At 40.5% G+C, this 19,806-nt stretch overlaps 1 protein-coding gene across 1 annotated transcript; it reads left to right on the top strand.

Annotated features, from left to right (window-relative positions):
* The first annotated feature begins 295 nt into the window (after positions 1-295).
* Positions 296-2,204, top strand: LOC118792258 (homeobox protein SIX6-like). Its single transcript, XM_036550063.1, has 2 exons — positions 296-867; positions 2,039-2,204. Exons 1-2 carry the CDS (start codon positions 296-298, stop codon positions 2,202-2,204), a joined length of 738 nt encoding a protein of 245 aa, XP_036405956.1.
* The last annotated feature ends 17,602 nt before the right edge of the window (positions 2,205-19,806 follow it).

Genomic DNA, 19,806 nt, shown 5'->3' with positions numbered 1-19,806 from the left:
CTACGCAACCAATCTGCCAAGTCCAATAGAAAATCAGTGGTGGGCTGAATGTCTTTTTTTCCCTCAAAACGCCACGGATCTAGTTTTATATATTCTACTGTAGAGATACTACTTCGCCCATCGAGGCTGCTGTAGCCAGCCAGAGGGCATCCTTCCCCAGTATTTTTTGACGGTTGATCTGTTGACTGTGGGACTGTCTTTTTGTTCGGATCCAAAAGAGAGAGCGCGCGCGAGCAAGGGAGCGGGAGCGTGTGTGCGAGAGAGAGACCGCGGGGAAAAAAAAAGAAAAGCCTCCATGTTTCAACTGCCAATCTTGAATTTTAGCCCCCAGCAGGTAGCGGGGGTTTGCGAGACTTTAGAGGAGAGCGGGGATATTGAACGGCTCGGACGCTTTCTTTGGTCGCTGCCAGTCGCGCCGGCTGCCTGCGACGCGCTCAACAAGAATGAGTCGGTCCTGAGAGCGCGAGCCATCGTGGCCTTCCACACCGGGAACTTTCGCGAGCTCTATCACATTTTAGAAACCCACAAATTCACCAAAGAATCTCACTCCAAACTGCAGGCCCTTTGGCTGGAGTCGCACTACCAGGAGGCGGAGAAGCTGAGGGGCCGCCCGCTCGGACCGGTGGATAAGTACAGGGTCAGGAAGAAGTTCCCACTGCCCAGGACGATTTGGGACGGGGAACAGAAGACTCACTGCTTCAAGGAGAGAACCCGACATTTGCTCAGAGAATGGTACCTACAGGACCCATACCCGAACCCTAGCAAAAAGAAGGAGCTCGCGCAGGCTACGGGACTCACTCCCACACAAGTGGGAAACTGGTTCAAAAACCGCAGACAAAGGGACAGAGCTGCGGCCGCAAAAAACAGGTGTGTATGTGCTCGTAGACTAAGTGAATTGTTTTTGTATAGTTCCGTCTCATATTTCTGGTATTTCGTTTTCACGAAACATTCACGAACGTTTTCATATCTACAGCTCTTAATCTTACTCATAAAATCGTATCTGATCAATTCTAAAATAAATCTTAACGGTATTTTAAATTTTGAACGATACACATACATTGCTTTTTCATGCGGGTATCAGCAGCATTATGTTGGTGGTGCATACAAGCTTTCTGTGCGGCTGGTAATTTATTTAAAACATTAAAGAAATATAAAATGGAAAATGTAAATTACGGTAATTGATTTTCAAATAAAATTAAAATTACCGATTTATATCAGGTAGCCGAAATGAAAACCCAGTCGATTTTGTTCTGTGCTGCAACATTAACAGCTCAAGTGTAATTACAATGCGCAGTACGCGTGGTGTTGAGGCCTAACACAATTTGTTCAGTACTTCGTCTAAAATAGCAACAGATTAAATGTCAGCATAAAAATAGAAATAGGCATCAAATTATCAACGAAATCGTACTCTACTGTGCAGGGATTTGTCCGACTAAATCTGATGTAAGGTAAATCTTCTACGAGGTTAAATGTTTATTTGTTTTGCGCGCTGTCAGATCAGATACTCCATACTGTCTGAAAACAGAAAAAAACGCCAGTTCTCCAAATTTAGACGAGTCCATTCAGTATAAATAATAACAGCTCTGTACGTTTTGTTGTCGCAGAGACGATTTATGCTAAAAATGGGGTTTAGCTACGGCGACATTGGCATTGAGCTGATGAATATTTGTATGATACACAACACCGGTGTTTTTAGTTTTCAGTGTCTAAAGTGAAATGTGGTGTGCTGTTGGAATGTTCGAGCTGAAGTTCTAGTGTATGGATACGGGATACGATGGGGTGACATTTCTGGACGTGGCGCTAGTCCGTTATCTGTTCTTCCGGGTCATTTTCTCCGTGAAGGCATGTATGTGTCTTTCTGTGTTTCATCATGTGATAGCACTGCATTAAATATTTACCCTTTAGTCGACATACGAGAGATGCAATGACCTACACATAGAGCTCTGCGTAAATGTCGTGATTCAGAGTGCATTTTTGAAATAAATTAAACGTATTAGAATGTAATTATTCTGACCTGACCTTTTTATTGTTTGCTTAGGCTACAACAGCAGGTTTTGTCCCACGGTTCCGTTCGGTCTCTAGCGGAGGAGGACGGCAGTGTGGACCGACTCGGTACCGCATCGAGCCCCGAGGCGAGTCTGTCGAGGAAAGCCGCTGCTTCGGCAATCTCAATCACTTCCAGCGACAGCGAATGTGACATTTAACGGCGAATCGACCGGCCGGAGGGAGAGTACACGCATATGAGAAACTTCATACACTAGGAGCCGAACTGAGACAGTCAACAAGACAACAGTGCCTGCCTTAAAGTACGAGAGGACGATGTAATTCGAAGGCTGCCAAACCGCCAGGATCCTCTGGAAATTCCTGTCTTAAAATGTATATACTTTTTCATTTGGAATTTATTTCTTAACGGTTACCCTTTTCTATAACAGCTGACTGCATTAAAAACAACGATGACTTGAAACAAAATCGAAAACGAAGTGATTAAAAAATATAACCAGAGCCCCCGTTTAATGGAAGGAAAATGGGATGCCTCAAACTAAGCTGTACAAATCTAAAAAGACAAGACAACCGCAGCGCCGTTCCTGAGGTTTCTCAAGGTTGTTTTATGTTAGGAAAAAGGCACTGTGACCTTTTGACTTTTCTTGATTTTATTTTTTTTAACGATGGGTGTTTATTCGGTTATTTAATAGGATTTAAATAAGTTAAATCCTGAAAAATAAAGGATTTCCTCTGGTAGAATCTGGTATTATCATGCTTGATACTTTAATATTTTCCTTGTTGAAACGTAGAGCATGTGTCTCTGAGTGGTGGAGCTATATTTCAATAAACAACAAAAAAGAAATACAATTTTTGCCGATCAATGTGATTATAGATTGTGCGATATAATGAACAATTAGGATAATTTTATGAATTATTATTATTATTATTATTATTATTATTATTTTGCTTGCTGTTGTTGTTTTCGCTGTGTTCTCTTCCTTATCACGTTCCCTGACTCGACGACAGCAACATTATTTTGAAATACAGGACTCATAAAGTCACCGCCCTTAAATTTTGTCAATGTTTGATAGCATTGTAATACTCTGTAATACTGATACATTTCAATATACAACTTCACTGGGTAATTAGGGTTGAGATATAAGGGTAAAAAGTATGCAAGAGATATGTGTTTGAACACGAATCAAACCATGTCAAGAAAGCTGAAATGACACGACAAATAGACAGAATTATGAACACAGCTGGAAAATATTGACTTGATGACGACATAAAATCATTTATTTTATGTATGCATATATATATATGCATCTAAACCTACATATATAGAACGACTTCATTTATCTTTGTGAAAGCATGTTGTTTCTCTGTTTATATTTTGTGTGTTTTATGCATATGTATCCATACTTGATTGATTTTAATATTTTCCCTGTGACTACTCATGCAAGTAAAATCGAACCAATGACATTTTTTCAAAAAGTGCGACTGAGAAAATGGCGCCGCTTGTTTAATGTAACGTGACACAGAGTGCGACACGTTTGCTGTGCGTTTTAATTGGCCCGGTCTGCGTCCTTTAATGTAGCTTGACAGCGAAGGTCAAAGAGAGGACGGGTCAGAGGCGGTCGGGTCTTCCTGACCACCAGAAAGAGGGGGGATTCTTCCGATGCCACGTTAGTCAGTTTGACATTTTAGGTCACTTTTACAGCGAATAACTGCAATTCCTTTTTATTCATTCAGAGAGAGCTGTTAGTCTGTTAGTACAGGGAAAGGAAGCCAATATCGTCCATCCAAATCGCGCATCTACAGTGATCCCTGTCCAACCCGCCGCATTTTCGTAGCAGTCATGCAAACCACAGTTGCTGATTCAATTTGAACAATTTGTGTTTAATAACCATACATTTAATTAATATCATACATATGTTTCACCTAAACGTTTTGAACCGTCGAATTTGTACAGAAACTGATTTCAAAATATGGATCATATTTTGCTCGTGCGGAGGACTTCTTGTCTGCGTTGAATAGCTGTTTTGCAGGGAGGGTAAAGCCCTTAATGTGTGGCCTTGCTCGCATTTGTAATATACTTTCAGGTTCAGTGAGATATGTTGAGCTGTATTGAGAATATACATTTTCCTTACCTCTTTGAAATGAAACGTATTACACACATTGAATAATGTATTATACTCTGATACATGCACATAGTTTACTGTGGTATGGCCAGGGGAGGGAAATGATGCTTCGTGTCTCTACCATTATCTTCCTCGTTATACCACCTAATACATAAAAGCAGATTGGCTAACGTTATAACTGTCTGAATTTAAGTATTTGCACATTCCTGTTAGATAAAATGTGGAACATTACCTTGTATTTAATTATTCTTGCCTTCAGTAGTTTAATATTGTAGCATTATTGATCACAAACTAACACATTTGAAAGGGTTACATATGCTAAGGAGTTCGTTCAGTGCATCTCCGACTAGCATGTATTTCATGTAAGATTGTAAAGGTGATAAGTCGTGTGAATAAGGAATACAAAACTTTTCAAATACGACATGATAATTCCCACGGTTATTTGAACAGGAGCACACACCTGGGGTTCTATTTGCAATTAATTTCTGTAAACGGGGCAAGCCTGGTTTTTAATGTCTTTCAGTTGGAAACAAAACGAGGGCCAAAATATTTTTCCGTATTTAATGGGAGGAGGAAGCAAGTATATAAAAGACTTGGCGTTCCATTCAGCTCGAGGACGGAAAGTGGCACGAGGGCACGCCAGAAAGGAATACGTGAAAAGCTTTTTCTTTTCTTTTTTCCTGCAGTCAATAAGGTTGTCAAACTAGTCAGCGGTAATGAGCGGTAATGATGGGGTCTCGAGCCCCCGCGCGAACAAAAGGGAGCCCCCACTGTTTTGTGTAGGTAGGCAGCTAATAACATTTTTTTCTCTTCTATGAAAGAGTTTTCTGTCGAGAGAGTCTTACAGAGGTACTAAAATCAAACTTTTTATTTGGGTGGTGGTGGAGGTGGTGGTGTGTGTGTGCGTTAGGGGAGAGGGGGTGTGGGAGGTGCAGCTGTGGGAGGCACGTGGACAGAAGAATGCTTTGTTTTAATCTAGGATGGTCTATTTGTTTACTAAATACTCCGACACAGACGCATATTTACACAGGTAGTCTGGTGGTGATTTGGGGTGCCACTATGTACATTTTTTTTCGTATTCCTGATTTAACACCCTGATTAAAATATGTATTGAATATGATTTTCATCTGATTTTTATGTCATACTTTGTTCTTTTCAATGTTATCAAGACCAATTTCATATTGTTATCAAATGATGAATTTTATTTCTGAACTGAAGGGTCATATTTATTCATAGTGTTTTGTAAATTCTCCTCAGATGTGGATTACAGACGTTTCCTGTAGAGTTTTTTATAGACTTTGATATTTCTGCCCGAATCGTTCTAGGTCCTTCAGACCTTTTGGAGTTGAATTGTAAACCGCTTTTCTGAGTTCAAACAACAAATGCTGGATTGGACGTCCGGGGATTAAGATTGTCGACTGGGACCATTTATTTTGTCTTCAATTAATAATTTCTTTTCATATTCTGATGATTGTATTGAAACACTGTAATCCTGGAATATCAAGTTTCAGGCAAGCTTGGGTACACTGGCAGAAGGAACCAGGTTTTTGTTCAAAATGTCACGACTTCCTGTATTTCACATGCTTCAGAGTCCACGTCCAATAGATGCAAAACCATCCTCAGAACACAATATACCCACAGCCATATTTTATATAATAGCTATGAGTTTTATATTAGCCTACACAAGCGTCACCGTTTTATACTAAACATAGTACTGATGGCTATGATCTAAAAACTCAAATTTCATTTAGAGCCGACAGCCTTCCGATTGTTATTCAGATGTACTGTTACATGCCACATTCATGCAGGCTAACTTCAACGATACTTTTGAACTCCTTGTATCCTGAAGATTCCAGTTTGCTTTGGGTATCCTCAGCTGCTGGCTTTGAATTAATAGGTGCTCCCAAACCACCTGTCTCTGGTTTTTGAGAATTCTAGAAGCGATCTCCATCAGACTCCATCGTTTGGCAGGCCTTCAGGGGTCTTTCTGATCTTAAAATTGATGATGCATGCGACTAAGGAATTTTCTCTGAGATTTACCTCTTTTTTATTCTAGAAACACCTTCGTATATTTTCTCAGCAAGTTTCCAATGACAGATCTGTTGCTGTTGGATTTTATTTCAGAGATCACGTACAAGACGTGAATAATTATGCCCCGCGTGCTTTCTGAAACAAAATGCATAATTTCTAAACAGTATTACTATATGCTCATACTATTAATATTACTGTATATAAAAAGATATGTGATCTGTCTCTGGTTTTGTCCCTGTATCATAATGGCAGGTTATGAATATGAGGGCACTGTGTATTTATCAGGCATAAACCATAAAGTGTCAGCCGAGACTTACGGAACTGGAGTCGAATGACAGTCCAGGTAAACCCGGGTCTTTTAACCATCACCCAAACTACAGGTGAACTGAGCAGCTAACCTTCACAAATAGCTGGTAAATCGCAGTTGTGTTAATTTAAACCTAATGAAATTCTACTGCTGCTTTACGATTGTCTTTGATTCTGGCTACAGGTAGCTAGCATTGTAATGTCGGCGCTTTGAAAAGAAACCCTCGTGACTTCGTAACGACTTTATTTAAGTGGCACGTGAACCAAACGAGCATGGAAAGAGCATTGCATGACCAATCTCATGTCGCCTTAAGAAGGTTTTCTAAGCGAGGCGACGTTACAATTAAAACGAGAATGACACAGAATTTAAAATTGTAAATTACAATACATTTTTGGTTGAAGTCACCCAGAAGTCAATAATTTGAATACCCATTTAATTCGCCTTGTAAGAAATATTCAAATACTTAAATGCTGTTAATCTGAAAAGAAATATGCATATACCCTGGTCTCATTCAAGGTCGATCGATTTTTTTCCAGAGTTGTTGGTGGCATCTTTATAATGGCAAGTCGCTTTATGGCTCCAATATCTCTGAATAGGCCTATTAACCTATAATGGAATACTAAATAGCAGTTTCGCCTTTGCAGAGTTGGAATACTTTTTGTAGCTTTATCCCATCCGCCCTTGACTGCGTTTTTTCTTTCAATTCGTAATATTTCTTCGATCGGTTATTTGTGCAGTACATTTAGATCCGCATATCCTTTGGTTACAAGCACTATTATTCCTTATAAATAGGCCTAGGAAATTGGCATGGCATTTTGGCCTCTTTTTTGGCCTCGGCTTTTAAACTTAACTGGCTTTTTTTCTCAGCAAAGTAGCGGTGGTTCGTGATCTCGCGAACGATCGTGGGCGTAAATTATGGGGGGATGGGAGGGTTGTAACCCCACCCAATAATCAAAACCGGCCAATACCCCCCCCCCCCCCCCCCAAATAATCATATTCATGGAGACCTTAATTTCGACCATAAAATGTCATAAGTAAGTATATCGCTCGCACATTTATTTATGTCATTTTATGGTCGAAATGAAAGTTTTCGTGACTTGCTTGCGTACAACATACACATTTAGGCTACAAAAATATAGAATTTGGTGTCAGTCCATTACCTCAGTCCATTATCTCGATGTAATGTAAGTATAGGCTACCCATGCCTTACGTAAACCATCAGGAATACATTTTTTACGATTTTTGCCACATCTTCAGTTTGCCGTTTTGCGAGATGTTGTGGTGAACGCAAATACGACCAATCGTGAGAATCGTCTTGACAGCTCAGATATTCACGCCATCAGGATATGGCCTCGTTTGTATTAATATATAAATGTTGAGTCAGAATGCACTGTTAAGATTAAATTGTGGGGGTTTGGGCGGGTTTTGCTAGTCACTCCAGATTGCGTTTGTTGCGTTAATTTTACATTTACATTTAGTCTTTTAGCAGGAATTCGAGGTTTGGTGGTCATTATGTTGGACAACAACAGTGATTCCAGATATAATTCCAAAGTGATATTATAACTGCTAGTAACTTAATCACGTCGAACCTGCCAGCGCTGTAAAGTTCACACAGTAATTCGAAGGGGGACGTGGTGGAATCAGCGCGAGCTTGTGATTCACCCCACTCTCCTCCTTGACCTAATTAGTGAGGCGGTCACGTGTTTGTCGGGTACAATATGCCGTTGTATCCGAGAACAACTCCATGTGAACTTTTTAACTTATAACGTATTGTGACCGTTCATGATGATGACAATGATCGCTAGCTGTAGTGCTAGGAGTAATATTATTTTTACTGTAATAATACTAATAACTCATTAGTTATTATTGTAATTATTAATCAGCTTTGAATGTGTAATACAGTCTACAAGCACCCCTCACTGAACGCCCCAGAATGTTTTTACTACTTGAACGCTTTGTCTTGGAGTGGCCACTTCATCTGTAACAGTCGTTTCCTCCGGCAATGAATGAAACGCGCACGGTTTCCAATGAGTGGGAGAAAACTTGGGAGCGTTTAAGAGCCGTGTTCCCCCCCATTGTAATTAACGGTTTTCTCCAGCGTACCCCCATCCTCTGCTGCGGCGCCAGCTCTCCCGTCCCTCGCTCGAACACAACCAGCAGTGGAAATGATCCCGTTTCCCTCACAAATCCCCCAGTGGACAGGGCTGCGCCGGGAATCTGTATAGCAAGTCTGTCATCCCTTTTATGCAAAATGGGACAGCTGGATACAGCTTTCGCGTTTAATCGGCGTATGAAAAGGTTTCTCTTCTGCGGAGATTGTTCGGGAACCGTTCAGTGATCCCTATAAGCCACTCACGAGCCAAGCCTTTCCAAGGGAACGCAGGGGAAGTTTGAACATCCAGGCTTAAGAAGTTCAGAATGAGTCCTTAAGAATTCAGGTGTTTTGATGCCTTTTGTAGGGTCATTGATCGATACCTCCCTCACATATAGCATGGAGCATAAACTTTCAATCTTAAAAACGTGTTTGTGTCGGTTTATTTTTATTTAGTTTTGAATGTATAATTCGTTTTATATGTTCAGTATGATACAACATCGAACAGAAACACTAAAGACAGGTCATACCTATAGCCAATACACTATAACTTCAACTTAAAAACTTCTCAAAGTTCAGTTGAAATTGCATAAATCATTGTGTTAAGTTGACGTAAATGAAAGAAAGAAGTTACCATGATTTATCACATTGATCAAATCGTTTTTTACAGTGATATAGTTAAAAAAAACCGCGGGCATAACACATAGGACAAAGAAACTACAGACAATATAGAGTACGTACGACTGATAGGGAAACTGCAACCACTGTAATACAATAGGCAAACAGAAATACAATGGATGACTGAATGTTTTTCTCATTGGCGATATAATGTCCAAGGACTTCACCCTCGGATTTGTTGTTGGTGATGTGAATGCAGACTAAGGTTATTGATGTTTTTCTAAACATAAACGATGCGGTATCTCGACGCATACACATGCAAAACGATTTGATCAATAAGTCATGGTAACTCTTTTATTTACTTCAACTTAACAATGATATATGCAATTTCAACTGAATTTTATGAGTATTCAGTGTTCCAACTCAGATTTTTAAGTCAGTTCAATGAATAATGAGCTGGAACAATTAGGCCTAGTAAATCAAATTTGATTTTACTTGAAACTTTAAGGCAGCAATTGAACAGTGTTGAAGATAGCACTGTTAAGAACGACACCGTCGACCCTCACTGCCTTTTCGTATTTTTAAAAATTTGTCTCAGCTCACAATGAGATTCGTCACAAACAGGCAAAATGATTTTAAAAACCAGTTATGAGAGGTCCACGGCGACCTCTGGTGGCAATACCTGGCCATGGTCCCTTCAAAACAAGGTTATCAAACAGATACCTGAATAGCGCCCTTCATCTGTAATGAAACAGACTGGGATCCAAGTACGGTCAAAGATTTAATCTCAGAAGCCAAAACGTAGTCAGAGACAAAACAGGTCGGCAACGGGAAGCAGCAGTACAAAAACCAGATCCAGAAAACACAAGCAAAGTCCAAAGAACAGGCGAGGGGTCAAACACGAGATTCGAGGGGCAGAGGGGCAGATTTGGTAGAGTTGTAGGAAAACAATACCTCACAATGAGGCAACAGAAACTGAGTCCTTATGTGGCCAGGACTTGATTGAGGAATGAGTCACAGGTGCGCTTGATGAGCGGTTGTGGCTGAGCCGGGTTAAACTGGGCGTGGCTGAGCTGGCTGACTGGGAGCAGGTGTGACATCATCACAGTTGAAATCTCCATTATCCTTTAGATCAGAGGTCTTCAATGTTTTTCAGGCCAAGGACCCCTTGGCTGATAGAGACACGGTGGAAGGACCCCCTATTACATATCGTATAAAATTGTGTTGCTTATTAAACCGGACCAACAATAATGTGCAGGGCGGCCTATAGTGCCATGTATAAAAGTACTTTGTAATGGTGTATACAATGCTAAGCCATTAAAATAATAATTATTGACAGATTCGTATATTTATAGAACATGTTTCTTTGTAATTCTTTTTTATTTAGGAAAATGAAGAATGCACAATTTTGACTTACTTGTACAGAAGTGAACTGAATAAGTTGATATATATATATATACACACGCCCATACACATATGTATATGTAAGAAGAACTATGGCTGTTAGCAGGTGCGTTACCCTCATGCTCTGAACTGTCGCCAGTGGTTCGTGATGAAGTGGAGGGTCTGTCAGAGTTTTGTCGAAGAGTCTTGGTCGAGAAGTTACAAAGCGATCCATTGTAGATCACATTAACGTAAGAATGGCCGTAGGCTTAGGCTAATAATACGTACCTGTTTGGCTAATATGGCAAGCAATTATTTCCAGTGTTTTATTGACGCCGCACACAGAGTGGTTTAGCATAGGATAGCTAGCTGGTACTTGGCTCTCAGGGTGATCACATACACATTATTGCACGAGGATTCATGGGTATCTTCAATGTTGTATATTTTTTAACGAATAGGAAGATTTATCTTTGCCTATTATAGGTTGCAGTAGCGGCTCCTGCCAAATCTCTTGGGGTGGGGGGCAATTGTTGCGATGATGGCTAAAGTGACCCGTTCAATGGGTAAATTAACAGCTAGCTAACTCGACATTGTCACATTGCAAACAAAGCGTTAGCTACTTCTCAGCCTGCTAACGCTTTGTTTGCAATGTGACAATGTCGAGTTAGCTAGCTGTTAATTTACCCATTGAACGGGTCACCTTAGATTCTGTCATACTGTCATACAAACTGTCTAGAACAGTCACGGCTAGCGTAACACTGTGGTAGAATGTGATAGAAAAATTCCCTCCTTTTCCCCCTTTCGTGGTGCGCCGCCCGACAGTCCTAAGAAACAAACCGCCCCTGACAGGTTGTATTTATGTTAATGTGTATTTTCGGACATATTTTAATTTTTGGAAAAAAAAGTTAATTAAAAAAAATAACTCTGTGGACCCCCTGTTTAAGATCGCTGCTTTAGATGTTATGACATATTTGATGCTGAAAGATTAGATTTTTGCTCTTCATGTGTGTGAGAAAAATTGTTCTTGTTTTGTCTATGTGTCAGTCCAACACAAGAAATTATATCGTTCTGACTTTGCATACTTGCATGCTGCGTTTTCACGGTGTCCTTTTAAAGCTGTCCGTACTTAATTAATTGTACACAACTGTACTTCATAATACCCGCTGTTGTGGTCTGGGAATAAAGAGATTAATAACTGTTCTGGGAGTGACAATCTAACAGCCATGCTGGTTTGTGCTTAACCATTAGTAATGAATTTTACCCAAGTAGGCCTACTGCTGTTTTCGACCACCACTGTCATTTAAACTTTATATAAATTAATTTTTTAATCAAAACATTTACTGAACGTTGACTGAAGTTTGTCTCTGAATATTAACAACAAAGCTTCCTTTCCACTGAATATCCCCTTAAATATGGAGATGTATGGTGTGGAAATGTGGTGTAGCATAGTGGTTAAGGAGCAGGACTCATGACCGAGAAGTTGCTGGTACCCTTTGCCAAGGTACTTAACCTTGAATTGCCGCGGTAAAATATCCAGCTGTATAAATGGATAATATTGTAAGTCGCTCTGGATAAGAGCGTCTGCTAAATGCCAATAATGTAATAATAACAATCGATTTTATGATTTTAAAAATTCATAAAATCGCATAAATGCAAAATGCAATCTGTCACCTGGGTATATCAATGCATAATGATGTAATATGCCATTCTACGTTACTAATAACTCGGCGGTACCAGCCGTCAATCTCTGATGGATCCGGGCCATTTTCTGAGATCGAAATTGTAAAGTGTTTTCAGCACCGTGGACAGCGTCGCCTAGATTTAGACATGTTGTCCTGTCCTCGTAGTTTGTTGGTTTATTGACTGTCGTTACAACTGTCCAGTCATATATCAAGTTATATATTTGCGGACGTCATTACGATGGAGACCTTTTTATTCTTGTGGAATACTGAGGAGGGTAGAGCAAACTCAGGCAAAATGTCCATCAAATAAGCATTCTAGGCTATGATAGGAGACAAAACTGTCAAGATCCATTGGATGATCTAATATCCGATTTTAACAGACCACTTTTACCAAGCCGAATGTGTAGTGCCTACAGAAGTGTGACCATGTACTACATTAGTCAGTCTGGAATCGATGCGTATAGATATGTGTCAAATGCGTAATCAACGATTATGAAAAAGTACTACGTATGAAACTACTGTTCCGGCAGTATCAATGTAGAATAAGATAAGCATTCGTTTCAATGTGTATCTGCCTTCTCTCAGTAATTTGGAATATTCCGTGGGCCTATGCGATGTCTGGGAGACGTGTTGGACATCTCTCAAAATGTGTTCTGGTAATACTTCCAGCAGATAGTACATTCACGCGCATAGTCATATGTCTGCAGCTTTGAATATGCAGGACAAGTGGAACGTGGAATGCGTTCCGTGAAAAAGTTTTTTTCTTAAATAACAACAAAAGGGTGCCACCCACACATTTCTCAAGGCCGAAAATTTACATTGTAAAGGTACTGTATTATTCCCAGAATAGTTTGCATATATACCTATGTTCCGCAAACTAGCTGTATGACTAAAACCAATCTCGGGTAAGGTGTGGCAGTATCCCCGCGCTTGATTTTAAAAAGACTCTTCCTCAGCGACGCCTGGCCCACAGCGAAGGCGTAGTACAGGTGACATCTGCTTCAAAGGTGCTTTGAACTTTAAGAGTGACCCTGACTTTGGGTAAGAGGATCGGGACTTCACTGTGCTGGATTCGCCACGGGCTCATTGTCTTCCGACAGCGCGGAACCTTAAACAGATCAAGAATGTCAAGTATGTCAAGCAAGTATGTCACTAGCCTAAAGTAAATAGTTATGGTTTGCGATTGTCCCCTGTGTTTTCGTTGCTTCACGTATAAGTTGAAATTTTCTTTTTTATTGTTTGCAACTCCTAAAAAGGCGAAATTCTGTCAATTGAAACCAATGTGGGCTTGCTTTCCATGGTCTTGTAGGATCTCCGCTTTCCGCATGCCAACAGTGATACTCAGAATTTAAGAGCCACTGAGTACGCAGAAGCACAGAAATATATTCACATATAATCGGAATTCCATTCCAGTTTCCAATTCTGTTTAGATGTACACAACCGTCACCGTACGCCATCTGGTGGAGACAATGCTGTGGTCTGGGAGTCAGCGATGACATAACAGCTCCACGCCTTCTCCCTGTAATTGGGGTAACAAGTCAACACTAAATTATTAGCCCTCTAACAAGAGGTGATGTGTAGTGTATCCGTGATTGTGGGGTTTGTGGGTGACTGGGATTGTGACCACAGGTTAGCAGGTTCAGGTTACAGGTGACTGGGATAACCTTGAATTTCTTCAGTAAATATTCAGATGGATTATGGATAAGAGTTAAAAACAGGCTGCATAAGTTGTGTCTATATGGAAATGAGCACCACGCCAAAAATGAGATTCAAGATTGATATCCCTTACAGTACGGTATGGTGAAATCTCACCTGTCACGCAAATCTTTAAGCAGCTCTCTTTCCTCATAGAAACTAACCATTTTGGCACTGGAGCATGCTTGTATTTGACATGTCTCTGTGTCTAGGTGCCATTAGTACAATCCTCATTTGTAGTTTGTCACCACATGTGGGAATGTGTGTGATAATGAATGAATGAACAAATTAATTAAAAAATTTAAATAATGCAATAATATAATTCCACCCCTTTTCAAAAAATCATCATGTTACATTACATGACATTACATCATTAGCAGATGCTCTTACCCAGAGCAACATAGAAAATAAGTGCATCACTGTGCTAAGAGTAGACATTGTAAGGTATTACAAGAGGTCAGTAAGATACAAAGTCAAGTGCTAGGCTAGTGTAAAGGCTTTTTTTTAACATAACAATTGATAGGATAGAAAGACATACGGGAAGGTAGGCTACAGATACAGCTTGAACAGATGAGTTTTAAGTTTTTTCTTGAAGGTGTCCAGGGAATCTGTTGTCCGAATCTTGACAGGAAGCTCATTCCACCAGTGTGGAGCCAGTACTGGGAAGAGGCGGGTTCGAGAGATGCTGCCCTTGTATTTTGGGTCATGGAGGCGACCCGAGGTAGAAGAGTGCAGCACTCTTGCAGGCTTGTAGGATTTTATCATGTCCTGTATGTATTGGGGGACTGATTCATCAAGTCCCTTAACGGTTAGTAGCAAGGTCTCGAACTTGATCCTTGCTGCAACTGGTAGCTAGTGTAGGGAGAGGTGTCACATGGGCCTGCCTGGGGAGGTTCAACGTCAAGCAGTTGGATGACATACGCTGGGAGGCCAGCAAGCATTGATCAGCAGTCACCACTTGGTTGCATGTTTTGCACTTTCAGAGGTTGTAAAGGGAACCCCTCCTGTAACCATATTCCTGCAACCACTGTTAACTGTGTTCAGCAGGTTTTTAAAGCTTGCTGCTGCTTTACTCTGTCACTGGCTATTACACACCTCTGTTGTTGCAGACATGCATGCATGTAATGTGTCTTGCCATGATGTTCATGGAAGTCACTTTGGATAAGAGTGTCTGCCAAAAACATAAATGTATGATGATAATGGTGGTCATTAGTACTCTGAATACTACAGCTGGGATTTATTATTGTTATTTTGGTATTTGCTGTTGTATTCATAGTATACTGTAACAAAAATCCATCTGGTTCAACTTAAAAACTTAAGTTCACTTGCTGCCTTAAAGTTTCAGGTAAAATCAGATTGGATTTACTAATTGTTTCAACTCATTATTTTGAGTCTAGTTTAGCTTTGGATTGCTCACTGTGTGTCGGCATGAGTGTATAGTACTTGATGTTTCAACTTGCAATGCAAATTCAAAATATAGATAACTTATTAACATGCATTCTGTTCACTTGTCTTGATTAGCGGTTTCAACTTACTGATTTTAGTAAAAGGAAGTCTTGACGTAACTTTTCTAGTTAAAAAAGTACATATTGTTTTAACCAGTTATAACAAAACACCATCTTCTTATCATTATTAATATAGTAATAATGATAAACATTATACAATAATACTCTGAATACTACAACTGCTAATTATTGTTGTTAATGTTGTTTTACTGCTTGCTATTATCAAGTGATAGTAACTTGGACAAATAAGATTGGGCTTCATTTTGACAGCAGGCACTTGAAGAAAGGATGAAAAGTTAAAAACAGCTGTAAAACTTTATGCGCCCACAGTGGAAACAGTTCCATCAAGGACTGCAGTGGGCTTCTGGGATCACCAATTGGAACGACCAATAGGAACTGTGCAGCAAAACAAGCTGGGAAGCAGATTCATAGTCTTTCTTCCCCTGCGCAACACGCGTTACAGCATGCTATTGAAAGGATGACGACCTTCTCCAGTCAGGCGCACACAATGGCCCCAGGGCCTTTGTGCGGTTAAAACCGCATAGACCGCAGTCAGCAACGATGCGCTGGCCTATTGTGGAGCCTCGCCTTCTCGAGAATCAGCACACAGTAGCGGTATGTGAGTCTTCCTTTCAGGTTCCAGGCCTCCCAGTCATGGCTGGATGTTACATTCAGAGCCGCGGAGGATAGCACCAGGAGCGGCACAATCGATGTCAGCATCAGCAAGGCCGTAATTGTATAGAGCGTGGTTAAGATCCCCGCGCCTCAGCCTTGAGCCCGCGCGCGCCGAACACAATGGTAATGCCTCACAGTTGTTTGAATCGCGCTGCAGCCTTCGCTTCACTCTCCTAAGCAAACTTACTTTTTTTCTTGAGAAGTCCACACAATGAAAACCGCCTATTGTGAACGATCCTTTTAGAGCAATTACTTGTGCTGCTTAATATGGCGGTATGAAAAGTCACGCACTACACGGAAACTTGCAAGGAAAACGGGGCACGTAACTGATAGAAACTGAAGTACCCAGGCCATTCTGTGACACACAATAACCGCGATACATACACAGCACCCCGCCACAGACATTCAGCCAAGACTGAGAGAAAAAGGAGTGGGTTCCTGTCTGTCAAGAGCTCAAACAAAGATGAGAAATAACGAAAGAAATAGTGTGAGAAAGGCACCTATTCTGACAATAACGTGTTCCCTGAACAGCGATAGCCAGCGACAGAATGAAAGGTCATATTATCCTTTATGGGGATTGGTTTTTAGGGAAATATTGAGTACAATATGCAATGAATCAAATTCAATTTCTGATCAGTTCACATCCATCATCCTATCAATGCTTTGTGTCATGACATCAGCAGTGCGGTGTTTCTGTTACATTTACATAACAAGTTTTTAATATTCTTAATAATACAGGTATTGGTGTAAGAATAATAATTAAAAGGCATTCAAATAATAATATAGCAGTGATACTGCTAAACCTCGCAGTTTACAGATTGCAGTACCAGTGGCGGCTGGTGAGCTGGAAATAGGGGAGGCTGAAACATTACCTTTAAATCTATCATTACTTTCAACCTGTTCCCCTTTATCCCCCTTGATTAACAATAAAACAAACACTTCACAGAATAATTGACACCACTGCGTATATAGAGTAAATGATTATGCTCGCAAAACAGCGCAGATTGTCTGTAGTTTGTGCGCTATTGCGAAAGCTACAGCATGAGGTTGTTTAATTATCAAGAATGGCAACTTGAACAATTAAGTGGCAAGTAATCCCAAAGCTTTCTCTTAAATGTTTCACGTTTTAGCTTTCTTGTGTTACAAAATTCAAATCACAAAATTGAGCTAAATTTAGTTTGATCGATTTAAATTACTGAGAATAAACTTTTAGGTTAGGTTGAGTGTAGAACAATAGCGTTTAGAACACAGACCTCACAAAAGCTGTGATGTGTCATGAGCATTTAATGTAATTTAAATTGATAACTGGCATCCTTGTTAATTAAACAATCTCACGTTGTAGCTTTCGCAAACACACAGACTACAGACGATCTGCGCTGTTTCGCGAGCATAATCATTTACTCTATTTACGCGACTGGTGTCAATTATTCTGTGAATTATTTGTTTTATTGTTAATTCAGGAAGATAAAGGGAAATAGACTGAAAGTAATGATAGATTTAAAGGTAATGTTTCAGCCTCCCCTGTTTCCAGCTCACCAGCCGCCACTGTGCAGTACATTTCAAACTTCAATACGGCTGACAATGTCTAAATTTATTTCCTGAGGGACGACAAAGGATAATATGCCGTTTACGATCTCGGCCACTAGAGGGAGACAATGAAAAGACAAAAATTCTCAGGTGGTAGCGCAATATAGCCACAAGAGGGAGGCTCACCTGAAGAGGTCATGCGCTTGTATTGTCGACTTCAGTGGAGGTCAGTTCTCCCGCCGAACAGAACATTAATGAAACAATCGACATAAATGTAATCAAATTTCAAAATCACGTAACTGTGAAAGACATTGAAGATTAATTTGATATTACATAGTCTTTCTTACTTGCTCTGCTGGGTTTGCGCTGGAGCAACTGATAGATGGGGATAATGCATTCACTGTGTTGAGCCCTCAGAAGCGGTGGGTGGTTCGCACTCAATGTCCAGTAGATGTTTCTCATCATCTAACGGACAAGTGAGTGACCAACCGTACTTCTCCCTGCATTAAGAGGGGGTCTGTGTATGCATATTTCTGCTGCATGCACAGTTTCCATAAGAAGTGTGTAAGACTGGCTGAATGAGGTCTCAGATGTGGTGGTCAAGGACAGGTTATGGGCGCCACACTAGTTATCCGATCCACAAATGTGCACCTAACTTACAATCACATAACCCACTTACCTAAATGTAAGGGGAGGGAGTTCATTTGGCAGACAGGCTAGCGGCTGGAAAGTTTGCTGTAAAAATGAATGAGCTGTTGTTATGGGAATGAATCTGGCACTGTTTTTATAGACAGAAAATAGCCCGGGGCTCTGGCAGTGTCAGGTGTCTATGACACAGGTGTGCAGTTATTTCTAGAGCTTCTTCCTTCTGGGGGATTTACAGGGAAACCAGTAGGGGGTGTGATGTTAAATAATTACAACATGGTTTGTCCAAATTACAATCAAGGTAAATGTCCCATTGACTGTCAAACTGTGATGACACCCCAGCCTCTCCCCAGAGACAAAGCAATGCTGGGAGCCTGTGCAGCTGAACAGGAGTCTCTTTATTGGTCAATTTATTCGCTGGTTTGATCCATAATGTATCTTCTGAACAACACTTCTTTGTGGTTAAGTAGCACATTTTTTATATTGAGCATCAATCTCAGGTCAAAATGAAGCAGGCGAATACTTTGTTGAACTGGCAAGCCAAAGTAACACACACACACACACACACACACACACACACACAAAGATGAGTCTAGAGGTCTCTGCTGTCACCTGAGAATAGGATCACATGATTGTGGGAAACCAGCGATCCCCTGTTCTAATATTACAGTATTACCGAGAGTGCTGTCCAGACATGCCTGTGCGGTGGAGCTATAAATCTAATAGGCTGGGGTTGTACCACTGCATCTGCAGATCTGAACCTTCCACACATGTTCATTTGTGTTGACAAAGTTACTCTTTAGAATGAACACATGCACTCAAAGGGCACATCAGTCATTTTGGCTTTTGGCTTGTTTCACTGCTGAGCACAGGATGGACTTGGGATAACCTAGATTGTGCTGAGGAGACAATGGGAGATATTTGGTTGATTATTTCCTACATAGTGTTACAGCAGGTGTCTAATCCAGGGTGACCTACAGAGCCTCTGGGTCACTCCAGTTGTGACCCAATCAGGATTTAAAATTTTACCAATGAGAGGTACTCCAAAATGAATGATTCATGTACCTTCTATTTCATTTTGATTTTGTTTTAAATAATATTTCAGCACAAGTTTGATATTTTGTCATATGACTTTGTGAAAAAAGAAAGAATTATGGAATAAAATATTCAGAAATGATTCATTTTGGCTCTCTTCCCATGGCCTATTTTCCAGTTGCTGGATTTCTGGGGGATTAGCACCTCCAAACAAGTGTTTTGGGGGGTGCTAACAAGTGTTTGTTTTAATCCAATTTCATAGCCTCATTTCAGTGTACATTAGGGACACTGGCAGCCTTGTTTCAGTGTTTAAGTGGGGTCATTTTGATAGCCTTGTTTCAGCATAAAGTGGGGTCATTTTGATATCCCTGTTTCAGTGTGTAGTGATGTCACGTCAATGGTCTTATTTCAGTGTACACTGGGGACGCTTTGATAGCTTTGTAGCTTCTTGTGGACATACAGCTTGGTGGTAGTGTCATATTTCACT

Source organism: Megalops cyprinoides, chromosome 17 (genome assembly GCF_013368585.1).
Source record: "Megalops cyprinoides isolate fMegCyp1 chromosome 17, fMegCyp1.pri, whole genome shotgun sequence".
NCBI classification, from domain to species: Eukaryota; Metazoa; Chordata; class Actinopteri; order Elopiformes; family Megalopidae; genus Megalops; species Megalops cyprinoides.
The sequence above is the reverse complement of the archived record's forward strand: the minus strand, read 5'-3'. Positions and strand labels throughout refer to the sequence as shown.